The following is a 14,226-nucleotide window of genomic DNA, read 5'->3' on the forward strand; positions in this document are numbered from 1 at the left end:
CTTAGGGGTACTAGTAAGCAGGTAAAAAGGTAAATTGTTGTTATTACTCATTTGATTATGAAATCACAATGTTATTCGGGTATTGTCTTCATATGTTGGTTTTCAAAACTCATAAGAGTAAGTATGAAATAACAGTTTTTAAGTTAAACAAATTTATTTAAAAAGAAATAATGGCTCAACTAGTTGTTTTATGATTTTTTACCAACCTTTGGTTTTACGTATCGGTGTTAAATGTGATATTCTTACTGTTCTAGTGCAGCTCATTCCCCCTATTTAACCATTTCATATTAACAAAACCAATATTCAAACCTAAACAGTAGGAGGGTTGCGATTAGAGGTCACCTCCCGGACTCCATCAGAGTCACCCAGCGGAGCTTAACTCCATAAAATTTTATTTCATTTTGTTTTAACTATTTATTCTATTACTATGAACTGTTATAAATGGACATTCCCGTAACCTTATTGAGCATCCTGATTTACTGTGTAAGAAATGTAAACCCTAAATTATTAATTGCTTCCACCTATAATTAATATAATTCAATATTTCTATTTCTCTAAGTTTTAAACCTTTACATTGCAGATGTGGTCTCTCGTTACAATTCAAGAAAAAAACCAATTTATTGTTGAAATGCCTGGAAATCCCCCGTGACACATGCTCTAGAAACAAGTTTTTGTCTATTAGTCTAGGATATATATGGTAGAAGTTTGTCACTCGTCAAACCCAAACCAAACCGCTTTAAGTCTGTCCCAATTAACCAAAAGTGAATGATTATGGGTCGGATCGAGTCAAGAGGTTTTCTGATACCAAGTGAATCGAATTCGAATTTGAACACGTAAAACTCGTCCAAACTCAACTCAATACTACATATAATATTATATATTTTAATATACAACAATTTTATCCTCCTACCTAACCATATCCACATTCTGGATTTAAAAAAAAGGAACCAAGAAGAGAGAGAAAGAGAGAGAAATAGAGAGAGAACTTGCTAGAAAATTTGAATTTCTAACCTTGGCTGGTGGGAAGAGCAGCAAGGCTGAGTGAAGGCCATAGAGCATGTAAATTTGTAGTCGGGTTGCACCCCATTGGTGCATGTGAATATATATTATATTTTTTCTTCCAAAAGAATATATATGATATTTTAATATAATTAATATCTCATATATTTAAATAGTATTGATATTATATATAATATTTTAATTTACTTAATATATAATATTTGTTATGCTCAAGCAGGCAAGACAGTTTTAGCCTGAAATTCTAACAGGCTTAGATATACAATATTTTTATGAACCCCCATAGGGGGTTCAGGTTTCTTTATTTTAAGGAAATCGGACGGTTCTCATGCTTCATGAAACCCCGTTCGTATTATTTATAAAAAAAAAAATGAAACCCCGCCCGTATCCGACACATTGTCATCTCTAATACGAGATCAAGTCACAAGTAGGTTGATAGAGAAGTCTTCAAGTAAGTGTGTAGCTTGCTTAGTAGGTCTGCAACCGTGACAGCCTAAACCCACGTTCTCTTGAAAAACACTATTTTCTAGAATAGATGTAGGATGCTTTATTTATTATTGGGATAGGTAAGTATAGAGGTATCACTCCTAATTATGAAACCTAGAAAATAATTAAAGTAATATGATTAAGAAAATTCTAATATTAACTTTCAAATACACCTAATATGAAAATTCTAATATCAACTTCCTAATACATCTGACTTCTTAAAGTACAAATTCTAGTAGACCTAAAAGTCGTAAATAGGAGGTTGGCAGGGCTCCTAGAGGCTGCGGTTACTCTTCTGCTTTACTTCCAAGGGTGCTGGTTTGATAAACCTAAGTGGTGAACCGGTTAGGGTTTTTATTAGGGCTTATGTGAGTTTGGCACATAATAAAAACAAACATCCTATTTGACAAGAGAGTCTGAGATCAAATAAAAGATGAGAGATACCTTAGTGTTCATCCAGAATTAGGGAATTTTGTGAGCCCATCCATTCTTTCTTGATCCAAATTTCAACAGAAACTTGAGGAAATTACAGGATCAGAAAGAACTTGAAGCTTGTGATGGAACTTCCCAAGAACCTGATCATTGGCAATCCATATAGTTGGGTCCCAGATTACCACTTGCAAAGCTAAGGATAGGTTGAATTCAAAGCATGCCCAAAAAATATCATATTGAAAATCCATATTCAATTAAAACCAGTATCTGTACAATCTTGCCAATAATTGGACACTATATATATTTGTCCCCTGTGCTTTTCTTCTCAGCATTACCTATGATGTTATCCAGAATATGAACTGACCCTAAATGACCTAAGTTGCAGAAAAAACAGCGGACTAACACATTCCATGTGGCAATGTTGGGTCTGATCCCTTCATTTATCATGTTGTGAAGAAACCTTGTGGCTTCCTCAACCCCAATCCAATTGCAGATCCCCCAAAGAAGATTAGTGTATGAAACTATGTCAGGATGCCACTCTCCTCCTGCACTAGTTTTATCCAAAAGTTGGATGGCAGCACTGACCATTCCCTTCTTACAGTATGCAAGAAGTACCATGTTGTATGTGCTAACATCAGGCTTTTTTCCATCCATCAGCATTTTCCAAATCAGTTGCAACATCCCCTTGATCATACCAGCACGGCTAAGTCCATATAAAAGGATGTTATAAGTAATCAAACTCCATTTCATGCCTCTTTCTTCAATCTCTTTGCTAAGCTGAAAAGCTTCATTAATTTTATTTACTTTGGAGAGACCATGAAGTAGCTCATTATATGTTGTGATATTAGGTAAGCACCCATAATCTCCCATTTCATCAAGCACTTCTAATGCCCACTCTACTCTTCCTCTGCCACATAAACTGTTGATAAGCACATTGAATGTAATTGCATTAGGAGGACAATGTTCCCTTGCCATCTTCTCAATAAGATACTGAGCTTGGCTAAACATAGAATGCTGACAAAGGAGATCGACCATGCAAGTGTAAGTCACAACATTAGGCCAGCAACCATTGATTACCATCTTGTTCCATATCTCAGAAGCACCAACCAAGCTACCAGCTTTTGCAAAGCCATCAATAAGAGAGGTATATGTTGTCACATTTGGACGGCACCCCTTTTTCTCCATCTGATGAAAAACAGATAGAGCTTCATCAACATTTTGATTTACACAGAGGCCATGAATTAAGGTGTTATACGCAATAACATTGGGTAAAAACCCCTCTCTGATCATCCTGCTCCAGAGGTCGAATGCTTCAGGCAGTCTATGTCTCATGAAACAGCCCTTCAGCAAAGAAGTAAAGGTCCAAATATTGGGATCACATCCTCTCTCAAACATCTGACCCAAAACTGCAAGAGACAGCTCAATATTCCCCACGTCACAAAGAGAATTAATGATTGTTGAGTATGTTATAACATTGGGGTCAATGTCCAATTCCACCATGTTTCTTAGCAATCCAAATACCTCCCTGAATTTGCTTTCTCTACAGAGCCCTTTAACCAGAGCATTATAAACACTCACAACTGGTTTAAATCCCACGACAAGCTCCCTTGCCTCGTCTACCATGTCAAGCTTACACATTGAGGATACTATAGTTGTGTAACTCACAGCATCAGGAGAACACCCTTTCTTCGACATTTCTATAAGCAACTTGCAAGCACCATCCACCCTATTATTTTTACACAATGCTTTCAAAAGGATATTATAAGTAAAGACATTCGGTTCCATCCCATCTCTCTTCATGCTCCTATATATAGAATTAATCATCTGAAACCTACTTTCACTAAGCAAAGCATCCAAAATATGATTATAAATCTTAACCGTAGGCGTGCACCTGAATTCTCTGATTCTGTAGAACATCTTTAGTGCCTGCTCAGCTAGCCCCATCCTCTGATAAGAATTAATCACACTTACGAACAGATCTTCAGAACAACTGAATCCTTCCAGTTTCATTTGCTGCAAAAGGTAGTGAACGCCATCTGTTTCACATTCTTGTGCCAGTTTCTTGATCATAACTCGATATGTTAATGGGGTGTGTCTAAAGGTTCTTGAATTAGCTAAGAACTTGAAATACTGCATAGCCAGAGAGACGTTGGGTTCATTGATCAGTCTATGTAACACTTCAGATTCTTTGATTTTTTCTGGTTTTTGCTCATTTTGAATGTTCCTATCAAGACTGAAAACTGTGTTTGTGTTGAGGATAAATGGAATTGAAGGTTTGTGGAGTTTGAATAATAAGGAACATCCTTCTTTCAAGTACATTATTTATACACCACTTCTAGCCCTTCATTCAAAGCTGAAAACCTATAATCTCAAACTTGAAATTTTCTCTTTCAGAAAAATAACACGAAACCAATAAGAGCGTAAAAGGCCGTAATAGCTCTAGTACGGCCGTCAATCAACCTAAAACCTAAAACTATGGAGATAAGAACACGGTGATGAGAAGCACGGCTCGAATCACAAAACTCAAAGAAAAACATCCGTATAAAACAGCAAAAATATATACTATAACACAATACCTCAAATTACAAGGACTTAAACTCAAAATTTGCAAAGAGGCCGACTGACTGAGGCGAGAAATTCAAACTTACAAAATTCGGTGGAGAAATGTTGCGGTGGTGACGATTATACTCCCTGTGTAGACAGATGAAGGCGGCGGTACAAGATGATGCCACGGTGGTGCGCGAGAAACTGAAGACTGGAAAACGAAGAGAGAAGGCTTTAATTTATGATTTCAAAAACTATTGAGGTGGTGGTTAAAAAAAAGTTTGGGTCGAGGGTAAAATTGCAATTTTCTCAACCTTTAGGTGCCATGTTGTAATTTACAAACCTTTCATTAGACTATTCCAAACTCAACCTCTCCCTCTCCAATCAGCAGACGGCAATCATTCATCACTTCCTGAATCTCGTCGGCATCTCTGAGATACAGAGCCGGCGGCCGTGGGTAATACGCGTTCGCCCATCGTCTTCAACACAAGGTATGTCCTTTCTTCTTCTCCCACTGCTGTCTTCTTATTCATTTTAATGTACAGGTGAGGTTTTCCTTTTAAGCAAACCCTTTTCTTATATTTTTCTTTTGCTTCCCTTCTCTATTGAATTTTATCTTTTTGATACTTTCTAACTCTTCAGATCTCCTTGCAATTCGACATATTTATACACACATACACACACACACACACACATACATATTGGTTGCTTTGTGTTTGATTGGTACTTGATTTAAACTCTGTATGCTTTAGTGTTAGTAGATGCCTCTTCTCTGTTATTACATGGTGAAGCTGCAATTGAAGTAAAATTGGGATTTGAAATTTCTATAGGAGCTTGTTTGGATTTTTTTCTATTGACGCAGTGTTTGGTTTCCAAGTTCCGTTGCGTTCTTGGCAGTGAAATTTGCATTCTTTGTTATAATCTTTAGGTTTTTGTGTTACTTCGGAATAGCTAATAGTTTTTGTGTTACTTCGGAATAGCTAATAGATTACTGGGGTTGTGAAGAAGTCCAAGTGAATTAAACTGAGAAGAACATATACTACACTTGATCCTAGCCAAAAGGCCGAGAGAAGGTGTAAGAAGTCCAAGTGAATTTGATACGGTATTTGATCTATTTTGATAATTCTGTTCACTGAATGACTTTGTGGGTGAACTGGGTGTTGATAGAGGTCAGCTATCGTCCTTATAGATGCACTTGGCAATCACCTATTTGATAGAGAATTCATCAATTGTTGTTGATCAATTTTTCATTGCTTTCCTCTTACTTTGTTTACTGAAAACGTGCAATATTTGTGGTTGTCACTATTATCACAAATCATAGTTGAACACAAAATTTTACTTGGATTTACCATGTCGGCTGAATGTGGTACGCAGGATCATAACATGTACATATGCTAAATGCCAGGACTGTGACTGACTTCTTTTCAGCTCATTTTTTAGGGGCCCGTTCTCTTTCTTTGGGCTGTCTCCTTATGTGTTTATCTTCTTTATCTCCTCAATACACTTTGTGAACCCTTCATCTATCTTCCCTCTGAGTTCTTAAGCTGAGTACTTGATAGATCAGATTTCAGATTTTTTTCCTTGACTTGAAAGAAAAAGGTACAATAATGCTTTGCTTGTTTGAACAATTCATTTATTGTGCTTTCTGTTTTCAATGAACTTATCACTGAATTAGAAAAGAGAAGATATGGCTGGACATAATGGCTCGGGTTCATCAGAGAAGAAATCAAGAGATTCCACAACTGATATACCAACATTCAGCGCAGAGAATTTGCAAAGTAACATGAAAATTATATACTACAGGTTTGTATTTATTCTGATAGAAAATATTCCCCAATTATTTAACTTCTTTAGAATGCTTAGTTACCTTATTGCTGTAATAGGAAGGTTACTCCTTCAACTACATTATCTTGCCTTTACTTTTGCTCTATATCACTATATGTAAGGCTGGATATTTATACTATCCTAAACTCAATCTTTTATGCTAATCCCCAAGCTGTATTTTTCATTTACAGCCGAACATTTTTGTCCATCATCGGTGGGGTTGTTGCTGGAATTTTGGGGTTCACAGGCTTTGCTGGATTTATCCTTTATTTTGTTGTAATGGCAATTACTTCAGTGGGACTTATCGCCAAGGCAAAGTTCTCAGTAAATTCTTACTTTGATTCCTGGAACCGGCTCATACTTGATGGCTTTCTGGGTGGGCTAATGGTATGCTTTTCTATTTCTTTCCTACGTCTATTGCTTTATATAGGTTAACCAAACATCAGTTGACTCAAGTAAGCTTTATTCTTAAACGAGGTTGGGATCAGCTACATCCCTTTCATCAGGTTTCTTAACTAAATTCTATACTATAGAGAGTCTAATTTTCTTTGCCACTTAAAAGTTCAACCATTGTAGGCTCATTTTTCTCTTTATTTCTTTAGACTGTATATGTATATAAAGTCGTTTTTTGGCTTTATGTTGCACATATATCCAAATCATCTAATTTTCACTTAGGTTATCCTCCATTTATGCTGCCTCCTTTTTATACCGAGGCAGAGACTGTAAAACATCTTAATTCAACTGAACTTTTCTTTTAAACATGTTGATTAAGTTTTGGTAACAGTATAATAAACTTCTTTGTTTTGTGTTGCGTGGTATCTCAGATTTTGATTTTTCTATTTTGACTCAATTTCTGGACATAATGACTGCCAGTTTCCCTGTGCTTGGTTCATTTTTTTATTCAATCCTTAGTCAATTCCTACTTATAATTCGCCATAGTGTTATGTTAACAACATAATTAGAACATAATGAGATGGTAGTATCTTAAAACACAAAAAATTATGTTCTGCTTATGTCACATTTAGACTAATATTGAACCAAATGCAACCTTAATACATTTGAAATAACCACAGGAGAAGTTCAAGGAAGTTAAACACCAATATGTCCTTTTGGTTCTCTTTTGATAAGAACTGGTCATCATCTTTTTCAGCCATTGGAAAACAAAATTGATAGTCTCTGCCACTTCGGGTTACTTTAGTTTTTGCAGCCCTTAGGAGTTTGATAGTTCAGCACTTTTCAAGAAATTGCAATAGACCTCCCAACCATCACCAAATTAACTTATAATAGCGATGAACTTTTTACTTTATATTGTTAACCAACTACTACAAACTCATTGGAGTTGCATCGTTGAAAATATGTGCATTAATTAGCATCAACATATGCTCACTTTTTGTTCATTTCATCATTTTTATCACCTTAACCAAACTAACACAATTTCCTTCTTGTTTTTGTTATTTCACAGTCATTCGTGCTGTTTTGGACGTATCCTTTCCCAAGGTTGAAACAGTCACAAAAAATGAAAGAACACTTTCATGTTTGGTTACATTTTCATATCCTTTTATCTCTTTTTTGCTGTTTTCTTTGACGTAAACCAGATTTGCTTACGACATTGTCCATATATTCTGAGAATACATCGGCCAAATCTTGCATGGAAGGCGAGCCGTGCGCTGCTGCTGGAATCTCAACAGGAACTGGAATCTCAATGCGAAATTTGCTTCTTCTTTTTTATTATCCGTAGCAATTCATAGAACAATTTTGGATGAATCTCTTTGATCTTATTATACTTTACCTCTTGTGAGTAATTGCTGGAGGAGAACTTATTTCCTGATTGCTAACAATGTGAATGAAGGGGAAAACTTCAAATATAACACTATATTTGAAGAAATGTATTTTTTTTTTTTAATCTTAAATTTACAAGTTTATGTTTTTGTGTTGATAATCATTATAGATTATAAAATTCAATATGAATCAGCCACAAGCTTTTTTCTAGCAGGACATTCCATCAAGAGTCTTCTCTTGGTTATACCTCTCCAAGAGGAGAGAGGGGAATAGGGGATTGTCAAAAACACAAAAAGAAACCAAGCTGGTTCTTATTTTTGTCGCTCAAATGATTTTGCAAAGCTAGTTGTTTTTAGTTCATTGTTTCAATTACCAAATTAATTTTCCAAAATTCTGCATATTTTCAGACTGATTGGTTTCAGATTAAACTTATATTCGTTAAAGAATTCTTTTGTTCAATTAGTTTAGGAATAAAATAAACTTTAATTGTTCGTTTCGTCGTAGTATCGAAAAATTCAGATCTGAGTGTTCTTAAGAATATTTCTACTTTGTCATTACTGATTGCAACAACTGGCTTGAATTTTAATAGGAAGTCTAGTCAGAATTGCGAGGCTCTTGTGACTTGAATAATTACTGGGGAATACCTTACTGTCGTTCTCGATTCAGTAGACGTAGAATAGAAATTGTTAATAAAAGGTGATTGAAGGAAGTCCATCCAGCTTCTGGGCAACAAATAGCAGAACTTTGTATTGCATTTTAAATTATTTTACATGTAAAAATCGAAGAATAAAAATCCTGGTGTTCCAAATTTAACCAATTCCATATACACTACATTTGGCATTAAGTGTTGTCTGTATTTCATATCTTATCATCAAACCAATTTGTATTTGTGGTTCAGGGAAAAACCTTCCGTGGAAGAATCTGTGCCAATTAATTCACAGGAAAAGCAGGCAGAAGATATATTTCAATGCCTATTTCTGCTCAACCCTGTCAATTTCAAAATACACAGATTATAGGATCAGATAATAATATAAGCAAACACAACGGAATCAAATTGTCATTGCAGTTATACTCAGCAAAAACGCAATTCTTTGGGCTTGCTAATCCAATTTTCATTGAAGTTATATTCAGATAAAAAAAATAATAATTATATGGGCTCGCTAAACATAAGAACGGAAACTTCATGTGAAGAATGCTACAGTTAATTCAGGCTCACAACATAATTGTAATAACTAGCATTTGAGCTGTACCGCGTTCATATTCAAAGAATAATAGTTAAAATGCTAGTGCTCTCAATTAACATTGTAAGCTAGAGCTTCCAGTAATAATATCATGTCATTCATATTATTTTGTTAAATAAATTATAAGCATATTTCTGAGCTGTAAACATAGTTAAAATCTGGATGAAATTTTTTAACGTGTCAATCATTAGTTAACAAATATTTGTTTCAACTCAATCCAGTTCATAGATTTAGATCTGGTAACTTCACCAAAGCGTTAGGTAGATGACTACTTAACCAAACTTCTTTGGATCGTATAGGGGTTTGAAGGATTGATTACCCCTAAAATACTGTTAAATCTAAGAGCATATGGGGGTCTGAAAGCACTGATTACATCTAAAATAACATTTCCTTCGGCTCTAAACATTAGAAGGCTTCAAATAAAAATAAGAACTGATTTTATCAAGTTAGAGAAACAACTCATACCAGCATACGGGGGATCCGAAGAAACACAAAAGAAAGGAAGTATAGAAGACTTGAGATGGCCACTGCCGTAATGAGGTTGTATATAAGGCGTTTGTTGTCCTTAGTAGGCACAAATGCCACTTTCAATATATTTGTCAGCTCAAAGAGTCTGTATGAAACCTATAATCAAGCGATAAATCAGTGCATGTTCACCAATACTAAAGCATGAAGATCCATAAAAACATTTCACTTACTGCTATATAAATGGAAGTAGTGAGCATAAAGTTCAATAGCGGATACTCCGGAATGAGAGAAAGCAACAATTTTGGCTGACCATCTGGAATTGCTGATCTGCAAGTTTGATAGGAGCACCATTAGAGAAAATACTTAAATTGCAAACATACAGAGAACTCCTTTCTCGTTTATATTATACAAGGATACTGAAAGACACATATGAGTAAAGCAGTAGCCAATCTATGCAGGAAGGGCTCAACATACCTCAACCAGATATGAAACTGTGAGATGTAGGTCTCCAGTGTTATCTTTCCAAGCCATCTATAGGGAACCATTGCAGCAGGTCAGAGTAGAGTCACACAACGACTATATTACAAAATATTTACTGCAGGAATCTATCAGGATCTGTTGCTAAAGCAACTACATGAATTTTTAAAAAACAAATTAAATTGATTATATGAAAAATCCACTTACGCAAGAAGGGTCAAACTGTAGCTGCGGAAAGACTGGGTGACATTTCTTAAACATATGTAAACACTGATAAATGAGGGGAAAAACATGGTGTAAGTATATAGCAAAAGCTTTTCAGGTTTTCAGTATATTAACGCATAAAGAAACTGGCATACGTTATTGGAATCCATGAGGTATAAGGATGGTATTTATTGTAAGTAACCTTGTCCAGCTTGTATATGTACTCAAACCAGAAGTATCCCACCTAGAAATTTCACAAAAACTATAACAGATATAGAGATTTGAAATGTATAAACTTCCTACTGAAAAGGAAAAAATTATATAGTCAAAGATACCAAGACCAAAATAATCTTGATATATAGACTTGAAAAAGAAAAGGTTTTTAAAAGATATGAATATTTTACCGTCAAAGATATCAAGACCACAGTTGTTTTGATGGCTATACGGCACTTCACCTCTGCTTCCTCCAGTTTCTCCATCCACCTTTCAACCTATAATGACAATGTCACTTCCTCAATTTTTGGCTAAAATAAAACAATCCGTAAAACTCAAAATTCAAGAACGGCTAGTTACATTTATATTTACATGAAAGACATTATCGACATTGAAAAGGGGGAAATGATAATTTCAAACTTACAGTTGGATGATAGTATGCATATATCATTCCAATAATCCATATGTAACGATCAAGGCCTGAACGGAAATGCCACTCATGCAAGCGAGACAATTGAGGTTTTGCAGGGTCAGCGTAACCTGCAACATTTTTAATGTATGTTGATTAGATCAAAAGCACAGCTTTTACATGGAAAGCAAAGCTTAGGGAAGCCACTAACCAAGGAAGACAGTGAATGGACTCCAAACAATTTCAAAAACTCCTGGAATTTCCCATACAAGAATAACTACCAAGAAGCAGGCGACAATCTTAAGGGCTATTACTGATCCAATCTCATTATACTTGTTCAAAATACCCAGTGCACCATATACCATCAGAGTGAAGAGGGTATGCATTGGGCAAATGTAGTATAGCATATAACTGTTGTTGAGGACAATGCAGCAAAAGATCACGAAGAAATTAAGCCGCCACATCATCTGTTGAACCAGAAACAATCAGCTGGAAGCAAATCAGGGTAGATCTCTGACAATATGCTTAAGGGGTTACATACATACCTGAGCAAATCTTGCAAGACTGAAGTCTTTGCGTACATAATAATAGGAAAAATTACCAAAACCAGTCATCCACACATATGCAGCAATAAAAATGCGGATTGCATTATAGATTTCTGTAGCAGCAAAATAATGGTACATCAAAAATAACACCTGCAAGATAGAACAACAAAGACTAAAATTAGCATAATGGAGCAACACGAGAACAGTGGACAGTGAATAGATGAGTCTTATGAGTATAATTCACATGAGTTCATGCACTCAGTACATAATAAAAAAATCTCTGCTCAAACCCAGACAGGCTGGAAAAGGAAGAAGTACGCCTTGGTGCATGTATGTGCTCTGGTTGAGACAAGCACCAAAATTAAGTCTTCAACACCCAAAAGACATTGAATGGCAACCTTTTGTCCTTTATAGACAAACAAGCAGACTGCTGGAAGCACTGTTTAAGAACCGATATGTAACATTAAATAGCAATATGTATCATATAAAAGAATCACAAACCTGCATCCAACCTTTCCACTCCTCAGTTTGATGCCTATTCAAGTAAAGAATGGATTTTCCCGAGAATGATGACTTATCACTGTGTATCTTGAAAGAAGTTATTGCGGAAACTATGATGAGAAGAAAGTATAGGAATAAGAAGAGATCCCGATTGTAACTCTGCATAGACAAGCGATTATCAAAAGAAGAACACAATCAGCAATTGAAAATAAAAAATTATGCAATTAATGAATAAATGAAGTAAACACCCGTTTTAGAACTAGTTACATAATCCCTGACTCACAATTTAGGGCAAATCTTTGAGCCCAATATCCAAATTTTCTATGCACGATAGAAAAAATAGGGCATTTTAGTTCATCATAAATATTTTACATCAGTTAGATACATGAACTGGATTAAAAATATATATAAGTGTTCTGCCAGGAACAAGAATGGAGGATCATGAATACTTTACACACATATAGTGAAGCAAATTGAAGCACATGTTAGGAGAATTCTCAAGGCATAATCTAAAAGGTTTATATTAATGCAACATTTTTTTCCCTAAAATCTTGGACTTCCCACAAGCTATCTTGTGATTAGAGAATCCATAAAGAACATAAAATAATTCCCACATGACGAGTCAAAATGAATAATAAAAAGATAATCTCATTCTTTCAATCAAAAAGTACAATGTTATAAAAAAAATTTCACCTTCTGTGATGAATTAAAGACATCTGTTCGATCACATATATAATAGTAGGCCAAAAGGACACTAAATTCAGCTCTGCACAAGCAAAAAGAAAAGGTAAAATTAAGCCAATCAAACTGACAAGTCCCAATTTTCATATATAGATGGAAAAAGCTCTCTTGTTTTTCCAATCAACTAAGCACAGTACTCACATAGCTCTAAGCGTCAATCGATTTTCAATCAAGAAAGACTCATCCATCAGAAGAAACCTGAAACGATTCAATCCACCTATAAGCGGGCAAACTTTAAGCAAGCATCAGTTAATCAACAGTCCTAAACTTAAAGAAGCTAATAAGTTTTTCTTAGCAACCTGATAAGAGGAGACGTGGTGGACGAACTTCGGGCTCTGGGAGAAGCTGCATGAAGACCTCCTCCCTCAAGTAGAACAGCTTTGTCATCTTCTTTTATCGTGTCATTTCCCACTTCAACTAGATTGATATCAGAGTGCCTACTAACATACCATAAACCTTAAAAAATTTACACATTCAAGCAAAAACACATGTATACAATGTGGGATGAACATTTACAAAGGAAAAAAACGAAAGCCAAATACAAGCTTATAAACTCACGCTTTAGAGCAGTTGCAATTTTTCTTGTACTCCAAAAATTCGGAGTAAATCCAAGCTGCAATTATCGGCACGACTCCGAGCAAAAATGATACCTGCAATCGCACAACATTTAGCGGCTGATGAGTCAAACACAAACTTGAATTATCTATAGAAAAAAGGATAATTGTAACAACAAAACAGAAAACCAAACGGAAATTCACACATGAATCAATCAAAACAATCATTAAAAACAAAAAAAAAACAAAAACATTACATTCAGAACTGACAGTAACAACGACAACAAACCAAACAAAAACACAACGGAATCAAGAGAAGATCTAAAGCAAAAGAAGCTCAAGATGCCATAAAGCAAAAGCGAATCCTCTTAGCAAGTACCTGACCGGGAGTGACGGGACTAGATATCGCCATTATTCGGCCGATAAGACGCTGCGAAACAAGACACCTCAGGGCAGCAACACGAGACGCAAATCTACACGCATTTCACTGCAACTGTTGAGTTATATATTTTCGCTCGAAAACCAGATCCGAACGAAATCTGGCTTTCTCGACGGAGAAGAAGGAATAAGAGAATCAAGCAGAGGCCTAGATTTGTTCAGACGCTCGGTAGCGGCGGTTGGTACAGAAGCTTCTGTGCGCAATATAATCAGCCCGTACAGATTTTATCCTCCGAAATCTGAATAAAGATGCAGCAGAAGGCGGAGGAAGAGAGAGAGAGTCCCAAAGGGAGTGAAACAGTGAGAACCAAAAATACTCCGGTTTGCTTTTAAGCCGTTCGTTAAGAGATTTG

General features: G+C 35.6%; 3 protein-coding genes and 1 pseudogene across 10 annotated transcripts; 1 reads left to right on the forward strand and 3 right to left on the reverse strand.

Annotated features, from left to right (window-relative positions):
- Positions 1-2,153: 2,153 nt before the first annotated feature.
- Positions 2,154-4,718, reverse strand: LOC110821526 (Pentatricopeptide repeat (PPR) superfamily protein). 2 transcript variants are annotated; one of them, XM_088219822.1, is made up of 2 exons: positions 4,584-4,718; positions 2,154-3,948 (listed from the first exon to the last, which is right to left on the reverse strand). In XM_088219822.1, the coding sequence occupies exon 2, from the start codon at positions 3,943-3,945 to the stop codon at positions 2,230-2,232; it is 1,716 nt and encodes a 571-aa protein (XP_088075948.1). In that variant the 5' UTR covers positions 3,946-3,948; positions 4,584-4,718; the 3' UTR covers positions 2,154-2,229. The 2 variants fall into 2 exon arrangements, with proteins under 2 accessions (XP_088075948.1, XP_088075947.1); XM_088219821.1 differs by having other exon boundaries at positions 2,154-4,065.
- Positions 4,719-4,821: 103 nt separating this feature from the next.
- On the forward strand, positions 4,822-8,242 carry LOC110821510 (Rab5-interacting family protein). 4 transcript variants are annotated; one of them, XM_022051371.2, is made up of 6 exons: positions 4,838-4,970; positions 5,460-5,581; positions 6,155-6,282; positions 6,495-6,690; positions 7,766-7,785; positions 7,899-8,242. In XM_022051371.2, the coding sequence occupies exons 3-6, from the start codon at positions 6,167-6,169 to the stop codon at positions 7,927-7,929; spliced, it is 363 nt and encodes a 120-aa protein (XP_021907063.1). In that variant the 5' UTR covers positions 4,838-4,970; positions 5,460-5,581; positions 6,155-6,166; the 3' UTR covers positions 7,930-8,242. The 4 variants fall into 4 exon arrangements, with proteins under 4 accessions (XP_021907062.1, XP_021907063.1, XP_021907065.1 ...); XM_022051373.2 differs by lacking the exon at positions 5,460-5,581 and adding an exon at positions 5,920-6,078 and having other exon boundaries at positions 4,844-4,970; XM_022051372.2 differs by lacking the exon at positions 5,460-5,581 and adding an exon at positions 5,908-6,078 and having other exon boundaries at positions 4,846-4,970.
- LOC148253641 (U2 spliceosomal RNA) lies at positions 5,404-5,554 on the reverse strand (annotated as a pseudogene).
- A 560-nt stretch (positions 8,243-8,802) lies between the features above and the next one.
- On the reverse strand, positions 8,803-14,193 carry RWA2 (O-acetyltransferase family protein). 4 transcript variants are annotated; one of them, XM_088219825.1, is made up of 16 exons: positions 13,815-14,192; positions 13,440-13,531; positions 13,181-13,318; positions 13,023-13,079; positions 12,834-12,906; positions 12,141-12,299; positions 11,640-11,789; positions 11,306-11,561; positions 11,110-11,225; positions 10,877-10,963; positions 10,628-10,716; positions 10,476-10,538; positions 10,266-10,322; positions 10,022-10,118; positions 9,789-9,947; positions 8,803-9,069 (listed from the first exon to the last, which is right to left on the reverse strand). In XM_088219825.1, exons 1-16 carry the CDS (start codon positions 13,845-13,847, stop codon positions 9,064-9,066), a joined length of 1,632 nt encoding a protein of 543 aa, XP_088075951.1. In that variant the 5' UTR covers positions 13,848-14,192; the 3' UTR covers positions 8,803-9,063. The 4 variants fall into 4 exon arrangements, with proteins under 4 accessions (XP_088075951.1, XP_088075949.1, XP_088075952.1 ...); XM_088219823.1 differs by having other exon boundaries at positions 13,181-13,321; XM_088219826.1 differs by lacking the exon at positions 8,803-9,069 and having other exon boundaries at positions 9,783-9,947; positions 13,815-14,193.
- Positions 14,194-14,226: the final 33 nt, after the last annotated feature.

The sequence above is a fragment of the Carica papaya genome, chromosome 5, assembly GCF_054855325.1.
Source record: "Carica papaya isolate Zhongbai chromosome 5, ASM5485532v1, whole genome shotgun sequence".
NCBI classification, from domain to species: domain Eukaryota; kingdom Viridiplantae; phylum Streptophyta; class Magnoliopsida; order Brassicales; family Caricaceae; genus Carica; species Carica papaya.

Coding starts and splice junctions, on each gene's coding strand:
- LOC110821510 (XM_022051370.2), top strand. CDS start 6,167: ATGGCTGGACATAATGGCTCGGGTTCATCAGAGAAGAAATCAAGAGAT. Junction 6,283..6,494: donor ATGAAAATTATATACTACAG/GTTTGTATTTAT, acceptor TTTCATTTACAG/CCGAACATTTTTGTCCATCA. Junction 7,786..7,898: donor TCATTCGTGCTGTTTTGGAC/GTATCCTTTCCC, acceptor GACGTAAACCAG/ATTTGCTTACGACATTGTCC.
- LOC110821526 (XM_088219821.1), bottom strand. CDS start 4,005: ATGATCAAGAAACTGGCACAAGAATGTGAAACAGATGGCGTTCACTAC.
- RWA2 (XM_088219823.1), bottom strand. CDS start 13,847: ATGGCGATATCTAGTCCCGTCACTCCCGGTCAG. Junction 13,322..13,439: donor AATTGCAACTGCTCTAAAGC/GTGAGTTTATAA, acceptor ATGGTATGTTAG/TAGGCACTCTGATATCAATC. Junction 11,790..12,140: donor AGTGGAAAGGTTGGATGCAG/GTTTGTGATTCT, acceptor TCTATCTTGCAG/GTGTTATTTTTGATGTACCA.